Consider the following 19,980-nt stretch of genomic DNA (forward strand, 5'->3'; position numbering starts at 1 on the left):
AGATTTTTCTACAGAAGGACGAGTTGCATATGTTATTTGCATTCGATGCCATGCCTACTCTGGACTACATTATTGAGCATAGGTTTGGTTACGTAAAAAATGAACCGTTGCCTCTTCATGTATCACCCTATAATTAAAACCAATTTTTAATATGCAATCCAATGTTGTTTTACAAAGTATATGTGTATGTATATGTTAATTGCTCCATGTACAGCACTTTGTATGCAGCAATGGCTGTTTGGAAGTGCTCTATAAATACTGTTGTGTTGAGTTGAGTTGAGTTGAGTATCATCACAATCGGACTGGACAAAGACCATATATCAAGCGGCTCGGAAGATGAATGAATGAATGAATGAATATTCATTCATTCATTTTCCCAACCGCTTTATCCTCACTAGGGTTGTGGGAGTAAAACCGGAGGACCCAGAAAAAAACCATGCAAGCACGGGGAGAACAGGCAAACTCCACACAGCCAGAGCTGGAATTGAATACATATATGTATATATATATGTATATGTATATGTATATGTATATGTATATGTATATGTATATGTATATGTATATGTGTGTGTGTGTATGTACTGTATATATGTGGTGGTCGGAGCACTCAGGGCAGTGACCCCCAAACTAGATGAGTGGTTGCAACAAATCCCGTGAACAACATCGGACATCTCAGTCCAGAAATGTGCAGTGCTGGGAGCAGCAAGGATACTACGCAGGACCCAGGATGAGGGGTGAGGTGAGGATTTATATATATATATATATATATATATATATATATATGTAATCTAAATTAGGCAAAACACACTTGGAAAATTACTCCTTGACAGTACATATACGCTCACTGCCCAGTAATGGTTCGAATCCTGGGTTTTAGTGTGACGTCAGATCTCAATTTCTTGAGATAATGCTGCTTTGACTCCTGTCATGTATTAAATTGTATGACCTCACGCACATCTGACGTGACAGCGCATCACACTGAGATTCAAATGCAAGACGAGGGTGACACTGACAGGCTCGCCCGCACAGAGATCCAGGAGTTTTCTTTCTGGCGTGGCTATTTCATGAATGTATTTGCATGCACAAGGGGCAGGTGGGCTGCTGGTGGGGGTGGGGGGGGCTGCTGGTGGAGGACAGCAAATGCACTACTCTGCTTGCAGAAAAGGGAGGGGGAGGCAGTGTGTGGATGCAAGCTGTCAGTCAGTCTTAAACCTGCTGCTCTTTCTCTCTCACCGCGACTACACGGTGGAGTAATCCCTTCCGTGATGTTTGTTTCTTTAAGCGTGTAGTTCTCTGGTGTGTGTGTGTGTGTGTGTGTGTGTGTGTGTGTGTGTGTGTGTGTGCTTCCCATTTTCACTCTGCACTGCTGGACTTTAAACACGGTTAAAGGAAAAGAACAATCTATTTTCAAGTGGAAACCAATTTAAATTATTCACAGGCAAATCATTGGTGAATAAATGAGCGTGGTTATTGATATCTGCACCGATGAGAGACCCCCCCACACACACACACACATACCCAAACAAGGAGGCAGAGTTAGTGTTTTTGTTCTGCTGGCAGTGGAGAGACAGAGAAAAGAGGGTAAAACAAGCCTCCCTCCTTCCTTGCATCCCTCGATCCCCTCCTCCCCCTCTTGCGGTAATGCTTCAGTGAGTTGAACGGCCAGGACAGGGGGGAGAAAGGGATTGTGGGAGACTGAGAGAAGGAGCAAGAGAGAAAGAGAAAAGAAGCAAGGGAGAACAATGAGCAACACATTTTTTGATATAACTGAGGGTCGCTGTGGCTAATCCTTCCCTGTCGTCACCACAAATGGTCTCTCCGTTTCTAATTCCTTTTTGACTTCTCCTTACTTCTTCTTCAGCATGCCCCCTCCCTCCTCTTTCCCCATCCTTGTCCCTATTCTCCTTTCGCTATATTTTGTGGTGCTGGAATATGGTGCCACTTTCATTTTGATGCTAATTCCAAAAAGTGATGAATCTTTCCCCCCTTTGTGCCCCTTTCTTCTCTGGCAGACGGAGCGAGCCGGGATTTACTTTTGAAATTGGCCTCATAAAAGGTGAAGGAAAAAAAGTAGTTGGACAGGAGGGGAAAGAAAGGTGAAAAGGAGAAATGTGAGTCAGGATAAAAGGGAACGAACAAGACCGGGAGAAAACAGAGGAGATGATGGCAGTGGAAATGTGCAAGCTCGGGGAATTGGCAGCTTGGCAGCAGAGGCGATGGAGGACCTACGAGGCGATCTACCTTGATGACAGAATCCCTCATTAGTTTTATTCTCGTTATGTAAGAGCCCAGAGTAAAGTTCAGAGGTCACATGAGTGCCCAGGCGTACGTGTATTCCATACCTGCCCAGTATTTTGCTGACACATCCATGGCTGACGCGTAACTGGCGGGAGATATCGCAGGGACGCACACCTTGGTGGGCGAGTTCTACTATTCGCTGTCGCACAACATCTGGGAGAGGTCGGCCATTTACAAACACGCCCCCAAGCTGGTTGACGCCGCCATGCCCTGTAAAAAGCAGACAGTTGAAGTTTGGTCTAAGACAGATGAACGAGCGAGTCAGTTCCTAAACATTCGAAAGGGATTTACTATTATTAGGGTGCTCAGAGTCGAACTGGACTGTGTCACACCCCCAACACCACCACAACCAAACACACATATACACACACAGTTAGGGCTAAATAAATCCTAGCTTACCAACATAATACTCCCCTGACCCTTTTAGCCAGACTAAACTAAGATTTCACGTAAATGAAAGGATTTCAATTAATGATTGATCCACAGGGGCTTGAGTGACGCCACCAATTTCCCCCTGAGGGAAGAGGGAATAAAGAGATAGGATGGGAACAAATTGGAATGAACCACCACACAACTTCGATACTTTCTAATGACACCCAGTAAGAATATAGCATTTCGAGAGATCCTGTTTAACACTCCCTTTTGATCAAAACATAATGATGCATAAAGAGCAGACCTTCATGAAGGCTGAAGAATTCTGAAACTAAGTGGTGCATTTTCTGACACAACACTTGTGTAATTGCGTATGTTATGCATATATTATTTTATTGTGAATTCAGTAAGCAGCCGGCGATTAGCTGGCATCCAGTTCAGGGTGTCCCCCGCCTATTGCCCGAACACGGCTGTTATAGGCTACACCCGTGATCCTCGTGAGGACAGACGGTTCAAATAATGGATGGATAGATGAAGTAAACAGCAAAGCTAAGATTTCACTTTGCTTCGTCTACTATTAAGCATTGTTAACCGGAATGTAAGCGATAGGTCTCAGTGCGATAACAATTCAACATACAACCACAATCGTCAACTTATTGTCAAATGAATACGTCAATCACTTAAACTGACAAGAAGGCACATTTAAGGTAGCTGCGTCTATTGAATTTCATTCAATTGCATGCTGACCTGTAAATACACAAAATAATTCAGAAGGGAAAACTAAGTCATATCTTCAAATCTACACTCAAAACAAAAATGTTGTCTTCGGGTAGCCACGGCGACAACAGTCTGAGCAACTTAAGGCATCCAACATGAATCCAGCCTCCATGAGGGATACGAGATATGCATCAGGGACTGGCTCAGGACACTGTCACTCCTACTCCCCCACAATATGTTCATGTACAGTATATGTTGTACCAAAAGGCAATGCATCATTTCTGTAATCCACTGCTTTTGTATTACCATAGTGATTGTGTCTTCAGGGGAAACACAAACACACACACACACACACACACACACTAATCCCAGCTGTGAGGGTAATAGATTTTAAATACATGACCCCTGCAGGGATACCCCATAAAATACAAAGCTCTTCCTTAAACCTGATCACGTCTTTCTTTTCTGCATGCCCATGAAGCAAGCACACAATCACACTAAACCGCCTCCATCTCCAAAACAAATACGTCTGCACATGAGGGCTAACTGCAATGAGAAAGTCTGGAGAGTCTTGTACTTGGAAATTAAACAAAGCTATTTCACTTTCTTCATCACTTTATTTCTTTCTCGATAGAATGAAACTCATTATGCAGATGTCCCCGCTGCCACGTTTTGAAAAGCAATCACTTTTTCGAAAGATAGCAACGTATGGAGTCGCATCCACCAAGGCCATACCCAGGAGTGCTCGTCTGTGTAACGGGCAGGTTAGACAATGTTGACAAGCTGGAACTTTAAGTTCACTTGTTGCGGGGGAAAAAGAGATGTTGCCAAATTGGGCTATCAACACAATGGAATTGTTATGGGACAATACAACGGCGTACATCAATACCTCCAGGTTGGACTTGTCATGTTTCGGTTTGTGACAAACAGGTGGCACTGTGGGGCTTTTCCCTGCAGCTGCACACCTGTTGGTCGTTCAGTAATTAGTGGCTTTAAAAGGACTCCCAGCCCAAGCACTCATTGTTGGCTCATTGTTGATGTTGGCTACTGTCATGTTTGTTTGTTGCTTTTTGCTTGTTGCTTGCTGCTGTCATGTTTTTGTTCCTGTTAGTTTTTTTTTGCCACAGCCGTGGTTTTGGTTTGTTACTTTGGATTCTTTTTGTTTTTATGACTATGTTTGTTCTTGATTTATTTTCTGTTTTAATACAACTCGTCAAGTTCACCCTGCTCCTCTACTCTTGCCTGCTTTTGGGGTCCAACCACACAACGTGACAGTACGTCATCCAAAATAAGTACAGCAAAGCTAAAATGAATGTAACGTGTCGTAAATGCCAAAGTTTATTGTACTGTTTTTTTCTGGCCATCAGTAATGTTGAAGGGTGGATATAAAGGAATTACATTGCTTTGGTATCAGTGAAATAATTATCCAGGCACTTTTTTTTTAATCTGCAGTTTGAAATTATGGCCAGACCTGCGGGCTTCTATTTATATGCCTATTCCAATGTCCCAAACACATTGCTGGTACACTAGAGCCTCTGCTGTACAAAGTCGAATGGCCAAAGTCTCAAGATGTCAGCGTGTCTTACATTGCAAGCAACAAAACATTCACTCTGCTTTTTACTTCTGCACAGTAAATTTGGGATAGTACCTTTTTACTCGGATAAACTATATTTGGTCCCACGTTAAACAGAGAAAAATTTAAGAGCAAAATACTCAATTTTACACTGAAAGAAAAATCTGAGCAGAGGGATATTTTACTTGATTGTACTCAATTTAGACTGGGTCCAAATATTTGTCATTTTAGGCTAAAATGTACACTGTCAGAAAAGGACCGTGTTGAGATTTAAAAAATGGGAGAAGATTCACTACAATTTGAAAGGGCTTTATAAAACTTCGGTTCGCGACACCCTGGCAGTTCACAGATAGTGTTTTAGTCTTACTGGTCCTGTTCCTGTTACTTGTTAACAAATTGTAATGATTCTGAATGTTTTATAGCTGTCCAATATGTCATTGTAGAGGTTTTACCAGGAGTTCGTTTGTTTTTATAGCTGACAAGTACACGAAAACTTTATTTACAAAGTTGCATGGAGAGTTACTAAAAGTCTTATGATTCAGACATTTTTGTCACGGACCGCCTCAAATGATGTGGCGGGCCAGATTTGGCCCCCGGACCTCAGGTTGACCGTCTTTTTTAGCTTATTGCAATAATTTTGTGTTTCAACATATTACAATAATTTTATTTCCTGTAATTGTTTTACAATTTTTACAAATCAAATCTTTAATAAAAGAATGGATTGTGTTTGTGCTACATTTGTAAAAGGTCATGCCCCATATCATGATTTTCATTTTCACTTCCATAGAAGCCCACTTTGCAGCAAACTGCTGTGCGCACGCAAGTCTGCTGCTGCTTTTTTCTGCTCTTGCTCTCTCAGATAAGAGCAAACAAAATGATTTCTTTCACTATTCCTATCCGGGCTGGACCACGGAAAATATTGCTAATGTCTGGTAACCAACAAAAACAACCTCCAGATAACTATTCACTTATCTGTGTATTTACTGTTGGCATTAGACGATTCTTGGAGTAAAGCTCTTTGGATTATGTGTCCAAATTTTATTTCCCTATCCTATAGACACTGATAGGGAAGGTCGGAAAAACACAATAAATTGAACCTGCTATTTGGACACAATCTGTTCTGTGACATGTCAACTTTCAAATTTAATAGAAATGAGAAGACAGTGAATGAATTTGCAAAAGGTTGAGAATGACACATCATAAAAACTTTATGAACTGCAAGACAAGCAAGAGACTAATCGTTCGAATGTTTGCTGAGCTGGAAACTCGAAACAACGCCTCATTTCATCTTCCAAATGATGACATTGGAATTTTTGAAGAGTGGATTTGAACTTCAAATGGTCAAGGTAATTTAAGAGCCATGTTTTCAAAGGAAATATTCCCATTGAAGACAGTAAGCAATATTCAAAATGACCTCAAACTTCTAAAATCAACATCTGCATGTATACTGTCAGAAATCAGGGTCTGATATTTCTAACTGTGACAGATTAGTGCAGTAATTTCAAGCCACTGACCAAACAAATTAACCATTTGCTTTCAGGAATTCAATCACAGCTGGCAGCTGGGGAGGTTTTGTTGCAAATTAGATACAAAGATTTTTGCCAAATCGAGGCTCTTGGCTTCTAAAGGTCTTCCTCCAAAAGCTTGAATCTCAAGAGAGAGAGGAACTCTTGGCACGTGCAGCAGTTTTATTTTCTATCCTGCAAGAATCAAATGGGACGCAGCCTGCCAGCCTGCCAGCCATGGGGACCAGGAGTCATTATGCATCCCTGTTGTATTTTCATTTATATATCCTTTATAGGAGCTGACTAGGGAGCAAAGCACCTCCCTAAATGTTTGATTCACTGTTTCTGGAGGAGGTAAAAAAAATACAGAGATAAAAGTATAAAATAAATTAAAAGCTCCCCTATCCAGAAAATAAAGCCCATTAAGCTCTCCGTCTCTCTTTTCCTGCAGCCACATTGCTCTGTGTCACGGCCTGAAGTCTCAAAAATAAATACATAAACAACAACAAAAAACTGCAAGATGCAAATCCTTTTTCCTACTGTCTTTGAAAAACAAATACTGTACAGACTGGGCAGCAGAGCTTTTTGAGAAGTTGTCAGCGAGGATACTAATTTAAGTGAATTTCGTTTCAACACTACGCAAGGGGCACGCCATATATATATAAATATATATATATATATATATATTTGTGTGTGTGTTTTTTTGTATAATAATTTCACATTTATTTTTCCTTTTCTTCCGTTCATGATCTCCGGACAGCTAACAGCCAAATGAATATTTGGGATACCAGCATGCAGCATTAACATTACAATATGCAGCTCATTATCATCACAATTACCTGGAAGAGTTCCTTTTAAAACGGACATAAATTGTTCCGAGCTGCTCATAATTTACTGGATCTGTTCAATGTTTTCATATTATTGTGACGGTATCACGCCGGATGAAATTGCTGCTCAAATTGTGTTTTAAGAAAAAAAAGGAGATAACGTGGAGAAAATATTACCAACAGCGTACCAAAAAATCTACACACTCACACACACACACACAAAAACCCATACACGCTCGCACACACACACACAAACAGAGCATTTCCACGCGTCAAAGTTCATTCATAGCAACCTCTCTCACTCTCCCTTTTGACATTTTTAGATGTAATCGTTTTAAACCGTCCCAGAACTTCTCTGTTGCCTTCGAGCGCCGCGGATCATTGACTTTGGGCCAACTACTGCGAGAAGAAACACAATTTGTTCTAGCCTTTGGGTGTGTGTGCGTGTGTGCGTGTGTGTGAGTGTGTGTGTGTGTGTGTGCGTGTGTGTGTGCGTGCGTGTGTGTGTGTGTGTGTGCGCGTGCGTGTGTGCGCGTTTCACATAATGCGCTTCCCCCCAGGAAAATGAATGAATGCAATATCTATTAAATGCTTCGGAATGCTGTTATACGCTTTGTGTGGGCTTTTAAGTGAGAAATCCAACATGATACGATTTTAAAATATGTTTGGTGTAGATTCACAACTCCAAAATGAAGTTAAGGGAGACAGAATTTTATCAAATATTTATGGTGTCAAGTCCATAAATTTAAATTATACATTTATATATAAATTATACAGTGTAGAAACATGATGTGACTATCAAGCACATATTTCGCATTTGTGTGTGTAATGTTTTATGACAGTTTCACCGATTTAAGCATACCTGTAAGCTTTGTTAACACGTTTATTTCATTTCTGACTACAAAACACGCGTCTCTCCGTCCATGCGGTCAACAAAAATATTACGAACCGCCTCCAATACTGCAAGCACCCATGCAATAATATGCATATACATATATATTTTTTAAATGTACATCCTTCTCTAGTCCCATTCAAAACCAAGCTTTTATTATTTCTATCATTTTTGTTATTGTTATTAATAAATGACAAAGGGGCCATTGATGTCTGAGGCCGTGGGATGTGTTTTCCTCTCGGACCCAACGACGTAGTTCTGATTCCAAGACCACATGTACTTGCACCTGCAGCGCGAAAAGTACGGTTTCAGTCTGTCCATCCACGTTACACGCAAAAGCACAATGGACTTCGCACAACCGCTCTCCCCTTCCCTCACTCTCTCTCTCTCTCTCTCTCTCTCTCTCTCTCTCTGTCTGTTCTAACCCCAGACCGCCCACCCCCCAACAACGAGGTCTTTCCTTTGAAATGAAAGTCTGGTCAACAATTGAAACACCGTGCTTGATATTTCAACTTCTATCGAGTAAGTTCAGAGTCCCAAAAAATGTCAGTAAAAGAAAAACATCATTTTGTATCAAGATTTAAATAAAATAGAAAAAAACAAATCACCACTGCAGACACCCTAGACACTTCAGGATGAAAGAATAAATAAATTTTAAAAATTGGGGGGGTTGGGTTTTTTGTGGGGGTTTTTTGTTTGTTTTTTGTTTTTTGCAGTGCACCGAATACATAATTGGCCTCAATATGAGTGTATCTTCGAATAAAGCATCGATTTAGTTGTGGAGTGAACATGCAAAAAAATAGAACATTAGAAGTTAAAAACTTACTGTGCATAGCCGCAAACGGGTCGTGCTTACAGTGGATCTCCATGTGAGCTAGGGCTCCAGGGCCCCGATATAAGAACAAAATAAAAGAAAAATGCGCAGTCTCGGGCCACCCTTTATTTTGATAGATCTGTCCTCCAGTTGATGCAAAGTAGTTCCTTAAAAAAAGACAGAGAGACGAAATCTATTTCTGGTTGGTTCGTTCACTTGTTAGTGTCCCCGGGTGGGGTGAAATAAATGAAAAATTGAGGAATGAAAAATCAGGTTTGGAAAAGGAACGAAGGAAGCGGTGTCTTCAACGGGACGAGATACCAAAGTCGGTCAAAGCAAGTAAAGAACGAGATTGCCATTCATCCCTTGAAATCTTCACAGTGATCGGGCCAAATAAGAGGGGAAAACCACGTAAAATGGATTTCAAAACGTTTGAAAAGAAGACATTCCCAGCCCCCACAGACTCAGTTCTTGGTCGTGGTCCCCCTCGGGCTCAACTTTCTCCGCTCAGTCTCACAACGAAAACAAGTAAAAACAAACAAAAAAGAATCAAAAAGCTGTTTCGTTCACTAAAAATGTCACAAATCCACAATTAGGTCTGCTTTCCATTGCTTTCTTGTGTGATGTCCCATCAGTAACGCTTGAGATGGCAAGTGAATGATCCCACGTCCAAGTGTCATATCCACGGAGCCCGAATGAATAGAAGGCACCGTTCAGAACCGCTCAGGGTTTTTTAAAGCGATTCGCTGCCCAAGTCCAACTGAGCCGTCCCGCGCGAGTTGGAAAGGAGTTGATTTGCTTTGCTCAAAACTCAAAACATAAGAAGAAGGCGGCGGCGTTGGCGTAAATGTGCGACAATCGGGAGGTTTCCACCGAGAGAGCGGCTGCTTGCTGGTGCACCCCCGCGTTTCAGAACCTGTTCTCTTGCGGACAGCGCCCGCGCTCTCAACCCCCTGGAAGCCTGACGTCCAGCCGCCGGCCAGCTGCCTGTCACTCAGCCACCTTAGAGCCAATCATAACGCGTGATCTTCATTGCGTCACGACTTGCTTTGAACTGAAAGGGCGGGGTTCAACGTGGCTCCGATTGGTTGACACGAAAGATAGCAGCCAATGACTCTTTAAAGTTTATTATAATCCCTAACCAATGGATGAACTCGACCACACCCCTTCCTACTGAAGGAATCACAGACGGTTTTACATTTAATTTCAATTAAGCGCGTAGAAACCTCACGCTTTGATGGGCATTTGCGCTCAAGTTATCCGTGCCAATATTAAATAGCCGATTAAATGAATATTACTAAAATGAGGCTTTGTTGCAGCAATGTCTTATGACGCCTCAGTACAATTCTCCTGCATTGAAAATGCATTCGACTCCTCATTACAACAATTTTTTTTGCAGTTTACATAACATATGTCCTTTATAAACCGTGCATGTTTCTGAAAGCTGACTGAAAACAACTGACATGTTGTCAATATTACAGAAGTCATTATAAAGCTTAAAGTTGAGGAGAACCCAAAGCATAAAACAAGTATTACCTTCCATGAGCTGCCTGTGAATTCAACCGGGCGTCGTTTTTAATGAACTGCAATTATCCAGCATCCCTCCAAACTGCGAGGAGAGCGGGAAGATTCAATAAATGTTCGTCCCACCTGATTTTCTAAGGCATATCTTAGCCGCGATCGTGTAATATTAAGCACACAAATAGCCTTAAGCGTGAGCCAAATTAGAAAGTAGTTATTTCCATGTGCTTCCCGCTCCTCGATATCTAATGATTTCACTTTCTCTGCTATTCTACCTCATGAACAGACCTGCAGATCCACAACTAAAGAACCATATGACGTCCCCGAAATATTATTGGGAAAAAAAACAAGATACACGATAATATTTATTTCCATTAAAACGGCATGCCAGCCTGAGGTGTCAAGGAATGAACGTGTTCATGGAATACTGTACTTCGTGTTATTCAATCAATAAACGAATAGCGCCACTTGAGAAATGTGCTTTGAGCTTTAGGTTTCTGGACTTTTCACAGCCTAAGCGGTTTAAACTCAAAAACACCAGCACTGCCAGTTGAAAGAAATGCCTTTTTGATGAATGTTTAGATTTTGTTTTCAGAAAACACGTCGTTTTTTGTGTGTGCTTCCCCAAAAAGTCACCAGGGGGCGTTCAAATGTGCATATAAACAAGCAAGTATAGTTTGCACAATGTGTACGAAAAAAAACAAAATAACTTTAGCAGTGCTAAATGTGATTATGTGTTCCGTTTGCGGAAATTGTAATTCATCCATGGAAAATATTATCATTGCATTGTATAATTGCTCTGATCATGCCCTAAAAGAACCAAATTGCACATTTTCAAATCAACAAAAAGTTGTATTACTGGCGTCAAAATGTCACGATGAATTCACGTTTGATGGTTCTTTTCTTGACTGGATGAATTATAAAATATCTTTCGTCCGTGCTAAACAATACTTGTTCCGTAGTCTGTAGTTTCAACTTTTTTCATCGGGAGTTGGGGACTGTTAAAATGGAAATTGGGCAACTTTGGCGTTTTCACTTTATTTAGGCCATATATTGGGCAATAATAAAAATGATAATAATAATATACGATCATTTGTTTGACATGTCATTACTTCAAATTCAAACGTTTCAATTACCTAGTTAAAAATACGGTATATATGTTTTCTGTATGTTCTCACCCCTGAATATCGCTTTTAAGTTACAACATGGCTGCAATGAATTCAGAAAATGTGAAAATATTATTTCGTCTAATTTTGTCCTCTTCTGTTTTGGGCTCAGTTTGAATTACAGATTTGGAAGAAACAAAACGCTTTCTGGTCGCATGCCTCCCATTTGCAAATTAAATACATAAGCAATTAAAAACAGCCAAACACAAGCAATCATGTATACAAATTGTTGTTGCTTTAGGCTTGGAAATTTGGAGAAAACTTCCATCAGGGTGGGACGACTTTAATCCGGGGTCCTGATACATTACCATATTTCATTAGTTTACCTCTCGGTGTTGGAAATGAGAGCGCGGAGGAGGGAAAGGGGAGATTAGACTTTTTTAAACATTAGTAAGAAGAAATGTGCTCGTGATAATCATTGGGAGGCAAATTGAGGGTCATGTTGTAGTGTCTTTCTTCCTTCCCTCCATCCATCCACCGTGAAAGACTGTTTTGCCTTTTTGCGCCCGAGCCTCGAAACGAAAAAGCAATGAAAAATTAATAGCGCATGTTAACTCCACCAAGCTCGTTTATTACACGCCCGCATGGCTGTCAACGTAATGAGAAAGCCCCTTCGTCTCAACTCTTACATTTCTTTTTGCTTATGAGATGTAGGCCTCCTGTTCAAAATAGAAATCAAAAAATTCCTAAATAAAATATATGTCGACAAATTGCGCATATAGGCGATTCACACTTTGTCCATTTGTAATGACTTGGTTGGCTGGTAATGCTCCATAATGAGGAGTCAAGTGAGGCCTGACCACAAGCTCTCACGCACTTTGAGGGGCACTTGAGGTCATCTCTGTCCCCCCCCCCCCCCCCACACCTCTCCCCTCCCCCTTTTCAACCAGTGCAAAATCGCATTTCTATTAATTGCTGCCATTAGTACAATTTCGTGACACTTGTCTATCGAAATAAAATGCCGTTTTAGCAGTAAATTTTGGATTTGAAAAAAACGTTATGAAGACTCTGCCGAGGAAACGTGGATGACGTCTCATTCATTAATTGCTTTTTGACCTTTCATTACATATCATACCGAGTTAACATATTTATTAGAGAGAGAGAGAGAGAGAGAGAGAGAGAGAGAGAGAGAGAGAGAGAGAGAGAGAGAGAGAGAGAGAGAGAGAGAGAGATCCTTGCTTCCTTGTGCCTTCTGAAGAACGGATGGCACACTTTAACACATGGCCAGCGGCTTGGGACATCTCATATTGGATTCTTTGCACCCAGATCACGTATTTCATGGAGTGGCTGCAAGCAAAGGCCGTGGGCCCTTACTACTGCACCAGTCAACAGAGAGGCCCTCCTAAAAACTCTGATTTCCTCTGTGGTTATTATTCGTGTCTTTTCTTTAAGTTCGTCGTGGCAATAGCCTATTTGAAAAGACTGAAAAATGATACGTGATTTGTCTTGCTTATATCTCATATATCACTGTTCATTAAGTATAAAGCTTGCTAAATGTTACATATTTTCTGTGTATTTGTCCATCAACCCAAGAAAATAAATGATGAGGAACAATAATGAAGCTTAGCTTTCCACTGTCCAGAGGACGTTTTATCAATACAGAGCAGCAGGCATGGATATGAAATGATGTGCAATCCACTGGTTGCCATACAATGGTTGATTGTGCTGTTCTGGGAGCCCCGCTGTTTTATGAATAGACTCATATCGCAGATGAACTACTTGTATTATGGAAAACACACAGGAGCCAATTAAGTTATTTCAGAATGTTTAAAACTGGAGTGAAAAATTGCTTCTCTGAACCAGGAGCAGAGATACTTAACAATTAAAAATACATACAGGAATTCTCAGACTTTGCATATCAAGTAACTGTATCTGCCTCAAAAAAGTTCCACCATCAAGGCCAAAATTTTAAAAATCAGTAGTCGTGTAGTAGGCCCAAGCGTTCGTCTAAAAATGCAGCCCTCCAAAAAAGTACAATATTATCATTTACTTTCATCACAGATTGGCTGACAATCACATTGCTCTCCTGCCTTTTTGTAACAAGTGGCATATTTTAAACATCTACAAAAACATGTTGCTTTCCTTACAAAGTGCTAAACTGCTATCAGCTATCAGTTTTTTTTACATTAAACAAGGCATAATGGAATAAACATAACATAACCAACCCATGAATAAAATGTTCATTAAAGAAATGGTGGAGAACCTACGGTACATGGGCCATATATGGCCCTCAAAATCATTCTACTGGAGCAAATGAAACTGCAGAACTGTATAAAAAGCCCCAAAACACATAGCCCCAAAAATAGTCATTATAGCATCAATTTTTATAAATTTAGTATGGCCCTCTGATGACTTTGTAACATTGAAATGGTACCTGCAGAAGTCCCATTCTCCTGCTTTGAACAAGCACACCTATGGCAATAGTGAAATATAGGTCAACACAACAAGCTAGTCAACAATAAATAAATAAATCTTACACTGCCACTGTCTTACAAAAAAGCTGTCCCCAATCTTATAAGCAGAGCGAGTTTGAAATGAGTTCTGTTGAAGCCTTTGAAAGTTTGAATGGCTTGCCAGAACTTTGAAATAGTTCACACAATTTGTACAACTCGACAGCAGTTTGAAGATTTAGAAGGAAGCAACTTTAATTAAAAGCGCCCTAGAAACACGTTGCTGTCACACACGCGCGACTGTCACTTGATCCGAAAGTTAAATACAAACAAGGCGTGAGATGGAAGTGACCCGATGCCAGCCTACCTGCTCTTCCCTGCCGCAGTGCACTACTCATGGGCCCCTGCAGGTCCATCATGATAGAAGAGTGGAAGGGGGAAGGGGGGGGGGGATAAAGGGAAAAGAGCAAAGTTTTTGCTATTCTCTCTATATCTCTCTCTCTCTCGCTCTCTCTCTCTCTGACTTTTTGTAAGTCGCTCGCTCTCTTCTTTCACTCTTGCAGCTGTGTACAGTTGGGGGGGGGGTGCAATGCAAGTTGAAATAATTCGACCCTTCCGCTCCTTATTGCGCTGCCTGCAAGTGTTCACTCAGCTGCAACTAAACGCTTTAGGTGGAAAAAAGGAGGGTCCTCGTGGAGGCGAAGGGAGGGGGGGGGCGTGAAATGAGTAAAAGTAGAGCCGTCCTCGAAATGTGCGCTCATGTTCTCTGTCCCTTTCCGGGCACTAAACTGCACACACCAATAGGCCCAATAGGTCTCGTACACGAGCGTTTGCGCGTGCATGTGCGTGCGCATGCATATGCAACCTTCAACCTACCGTGCAAAACTGTCGCACCAAAGTTTCCTCAGAAGTTAACTTCGAAGCGGTCTGTTCAACTTGTCCTCTCTTTTATCTCCGTTTCGATTGGATTACTGTAGGTATACAAGAACAACAGATTTCACGGAGTTTACTCTAATATGCACGATCGCAGATAAATACACTAAATGTGGAGATCTGACGTATCTTCATGTTAACGTGTTATAGGCTACCGGGAGAAAAGTTTTCCTTTTGGCATCTACAACCTTCTTGTTCTTTTGCCTCACTGATGAGTGCTGCGACCAGTCTACATTAAAAAAAGTGACATCTTTAAAGTAAAGTTTCTGGCAATTACTCAGATTTTGCTCAACTCCATTCATCAGTATTTGAAATGATGTATTTTAAATTGTTAGTTCTAAAAGCAACAATATAAAAAAAGATTGTGTTTACTTTTATTGTGGAATAAATACACGTTGCCCATATTTAGTGTTTACAATTTTCCTGAATTCTTCATTTGGCTCAGCCATACGATAAATTTTCAATTATTACTATTAATTTATTTATGCATTCATTTTTACGGACATACTGCCAGTTTATTACTACACACAAAACTAATGTGAAATGCAACGTTAGTAAAAGACAAAACTGGTCTCACTGAAAAAAACTTTTCCCATCACCGGCTTAAACGCAGATGGTGTACATTTTTAAGCATTTGACAAGCTTCTTCTTTTCATTTGTTTGTGACGATTTGCTCACTTTTGCTCATGTAGCCTTTCAAACATTCTGAAGTACCGTGTAAGCCTGTTGCAAGGTCACAAATACGAAGTCTCTTGTACACGATATGTACAGTACTTCACAATTAGTTGTTAGAAATAATTTACCAGATTGGTTGTTGGATAACAGATGTTTTATTTTGTTTGCTAATGTGCTTCTAGGTCAAACTGAAATATTTCTTTGAGTGCAAGGAAGTAATAAAATAGAATATCCAAGACTTAGTGATATTAATTATTCCATTATGTCAAATTTACGTTATAATTCCTACAAAAAAAAATCTTCACTGCCTACTTCCTCTGACTGCCAATGTCTCTGACATTCTCATCTATGCCAACATTGATATATTTTGCCACACAGCTATTTGCACTTCATGGTGACTTTAAACACACGCAATGCCCATTTCATTTGAATAACTATTTCAATTGAACATTTCACATAGTATTGGATTTGCCCCCCCCCCCTCTCTCTCAATGGCCTACAACATTATTTTCCAATTTAAGATGTGTACAGCGCACCGTGGTTGTGTTTTATAGGCAATTGAAGAAACACATCACGGTGATGTTATTGCTATTTTTCGTCGCAGCGAGGAAGAAAGAAGCTTATGATGAACCCGTGTGAATCCATACATAAAATCAAAATTGCACTCGTGCCTTTATCGTCCGTCACATTTCACTTTGAGACGAGAAAAGAGATCTCGCTTTGTGCAGCAAGCATATGTCTCCCCAAATATAAAGCGGCTCTACGTACGGCATTACACATCATGTCGAACTTGTCTGGAGGTCTGCAGGTCGGGTGTCAAGGGCTCACGCACACACCGTCGGAAAACAACCGAACGTGGAACAAAGCGCAGACACACGTCAGTCCATTTAGTTTACAGTAACAAATAGACCCTGACATTCTCCGTCCACTCACTGCTCCAGCAGTACAAAATACACTTCAATTTATTAAGGAAATACAGGCGGATGATGGAATTTATTTACTCTCTAGACGTGCACGTCTACATTAGATGAAATACTTAATTTTTTTTCCAGGAAAAAAAAATTGGACAACCTGCTGAAACGAATAATCACATCATTTGGTTTATGTATTTCATGTTTTACTGAAGAACAATGTGAGAAACCTCCATCTTCATGCTTGCAATGAAGAGCATGACTCCAACGTGAATTGCCATCATTATTTCTCAAACCCCAAACATCAAATTGTATGCATGAGCATGACAACGGTGGATTATTTAGTGCATTTCTTCAGCTCACGGGAGATTATTTGAGTATATTTATTGTTGTAAACGTTTTTATTGAACATCCCCCCCCCCACACACAGTATGAGAAATAAGAAGAATTTAATTACAGTACAGCTATGTAAGAATAATCACTGTTATATATTAATTGTAACTATTCAGCGACTTTAAAACTATCACTATCATATTAATATTATTGGCCTATTATTATATGACTAGAGTAGAATTTGTTGTGTTATTATTATTTCTATAATATTTTTTTCAGGTTATGCTTTTTTCACACAACATGAGAAAAGTACTTTTGGCATTTTTTTTTAGAAAATAATAATTAGTAACACCATTTACTGATGTATTAAATAAATGAATGATTTAATAGGAAGCTTTTTTTATTTACCTCTTCCGTTTTCAGCATTAATTGAGGTGGTGGCGCTGGTTCCCCGCTAAAAAAGAATTCTGCGTCGTTTTAAGTCATTAAAAACCACTTGTTTGTCTTTCATCCACGTGCTAATTAATGTAATTAATACGGGGGTGCTGTTGAGGAGGGATGTTGGGGAATGGAGGGGTGGGGGCTTTGTGTTTGGTGACCCGAGATGTGACCGAGCGGAACTGGAAAGAATCGCATTAAAGGGTGAGACAATAAGTAAACACGTAAACACAAAGGAAGGTGCATGGTGTCCCTTACTGTGGGATGTTCACAGCACTGTTTTAGATGCACTGAAAAATGCGGCAAAACTTGTTTTAAAACAAAAGTGAAATGAAGAAATGAAGAGTTGGAGTCACTAGAAAGCAGTCTTGCCCTGAAGGCAAAGTTGTAGTCATGGAAAGCTGCACACACACACACACACACACACACACACGCACACACTCACACACACACACACACACACACACACACACACACACACACGCACACAAAATCTGCCTCTACAAAATGACTCAGTATTTTTTCTGACGTTTGTTCTTGTATTGTGATACTAGATGTGATGATTCTCTATTTTGAGAAGTATTTCTTTATCAGTAGGTTTATGAATGTGGTTACTGTTTGTTGCAGGATGCAACAAATAAAATAAAATAAAATAAAACAGAATATGTGCCTCTGTCATTCAAATCTGTACAATATTGCTTGGTGTAGTTCTCTATTTCAAATGCTTTGGACTACCCTGTATGTGCACAACTATATTTAGTTAATTGAGCTACATGGAGTGTAAGCACATGGAGGATATCAGAAAGTATTATAAATTCATTGCTTGTGCCCAACACATTCCCATTTTATCACCCTTTATCCTTAAAGGTCTTTTTTTGTGTGTTCTTTTTACTTTGCTTTTAACCTATTGGTGCTTCTGCAAAGGAGCAGGTGATTCTTCACTTTGAATCTTTCTTTATCCAGCAGACGTGCAGTGTTTTGGGATTGTTTGGTGTGAACTTAACAAAGCGATACTGCCCTTTTTGTGTCTGATAATCCAATTTTTCCCTCTTACGGTTAAGAAAAAACCTTGATTTTAATACTTTGGTGTGGTGTGTCTGCTCTCCGCCCAGATGACCTCAACATCCTCAGGATGTAATTCAGAGTGGCACTTGTGTGCGGCAACACAAGATTCCCTTTCTTGCAGCCAGGCTTGCTGTTGCTGTGGCTATTCTGTCAAAGGCGGCTTAGGGGCAGTGGGGCGGATTGAGCAATTGGACACATTGTTTGTCCATGAAATATTAGATGACACAACATGACACCAAGCTATTTATACGTAAAGGTATACATTTCAGCGTGACCATTCAACAAGAGCCAACAAGGTTGCTGTCAATGTTGTTTTAGATTTGTTGCCGGGAAAGAGGTGTTGCGGCATCAAGAACTGCAAGTGTGTGTGAGTGTGTGAGTGCATACGAAGCTTTCTTTCACAAGTTTTTTTTCAATCCCCATCGGCACCAGGCACAGGCCCTGCATGCACAGGGAAGGTGTTGTCAGCCTCCTTCTACATGGAGCATCTTCAGACCACCGACTGGTAGTTAGACCTTGACCCTGAAAGCAAGTCATTAAATTGGTCTGGACATAAAATAAAATGTTGTGTTAAGTGGATGCGGTGTAAGGATGCCCAAGTGTAAGGCAATCATTTAAATATTTTATCGCTCATTGCAAGATTTTTATTTTTTACAAACAACCTTTTTCCTCATAAAACTGATAACATTCTTACTGCAGCAATGATGTCGTTTGTAATATGTCTGACGACAAGTTCTTCGTTCTATGTAGCATGCTTATCACAGTTGCTCCTTTGTACTATTTTAAAGCAGAAGAGTGACTGACCCAAACTGAGCTGGTGGAGCTGACCTGGTACTGTTCAGCAAAACTTACACATTTTTGTAATTCTTCCAGTTCAATCATTTCTTGACGTATTGCAACAATGTCTCCAAATTTAGACAGGAAAGCTTGTTCTGTGTTATTTTGAGAAGTGTCCGTAAAACCCATCATCAACATTTCATCACAACAAATGACTCCAAGCAGTAGCATAGCTGAAGATCCAGTTGGGCCCATCACAGACCTCAGTCTGATGTATTTTTTTAAACAAATGACCAACAGCTTCAGAATATTGGCAATAAATCAGGAGGACACATTGTGTGTCTTGGCCACAGCATCGGGCAGCGGGAGGCATACAGTGTGAGGCACACAAAAACACCATCAAATGAGAGCAATGACATGCTTCTTTTAACTCCTTTTCTCCAATAAAGATCATTCATCAGGCAGAACCATCCTCCTGGAATGTCTGATTGGAAATCAGTGGATTTTAAATCCCTCTCCCGGACAGTCCATCCATCTTTAACACTCCACTGGTCCACACACGTAGAGATGAACTGGTGAACCAGATGCCTCCATTCAGCCGGTCTCCAACCTTTTCTAAAATAATAATAGTAAATACCAGCAAATGCATGGAAGTCTAAATCAGGCAGCCACATCACAATTTCACTGAGGCAGTCAGGCATCCCGAACCGGCATCCAATTTAGGGAGATATGAGGAGCAGAGGAGGCGCAGACTCCCTCCACCCACATGCACC

The 19,980-nt window shown here is 40.5% G+C and overlaps 1 protein-coding gene across 5 annotated transcripts in view; it reads right to left on the reverse strand.

The window, feature by feature from the left end:
- pax5 (paired box 5) overlaps window positions 1-14,718 on the reverse strand; it is a 45,522-nt gene extending 30,804 nt beyond the window's left edge. For 3 of the 5 annotated variants that reach the window (XM_052084264.1, XM_052084261.1, XM_052084263.1), the window contains exons 1-2: window positions 14,443-14,718; window positions 2,343-2,508 (exon numbers count right to left, since the gene is read on the reverse strand). In XM_052084264.1, coding sequence (XP_051940224.1) covers window positions 2,343-2,508; window positions 14,443-14,494 — 218 coding nt within the window. In that variant the 5' untranslated portion in view covers window positions 14,495-14,718. Of the gene's footprint in view, window positions 1-2,342; window positions 2,509-9,010; window positions 9,941-14,442 lie in introns of those variants that run through there. The other 2 variants (XM_052084265.1, XM_052084262.1) reach the window with 1 other exon arrangement.
- Between the last annotated feature and the right edge of the window lie 5,262 nt (window positions 14,719-19,980).

The sequence above is a fragment of the Hippocampus zosterae genome, chromosome 13, assembly GCF_025434085.1.
Source record: "Hippocampus zosterae strain Florida chromosome 13, ASM2543408v3, whole genome shotgun sequence".
Taxonomy (NCBI): domain Eukaryota; kingdom Metazoa; phylum Chordata; class Actinopteri; order Syngnathiformes; family Syngnathidae; genus Hippocampus; species Hippocampus zosterae.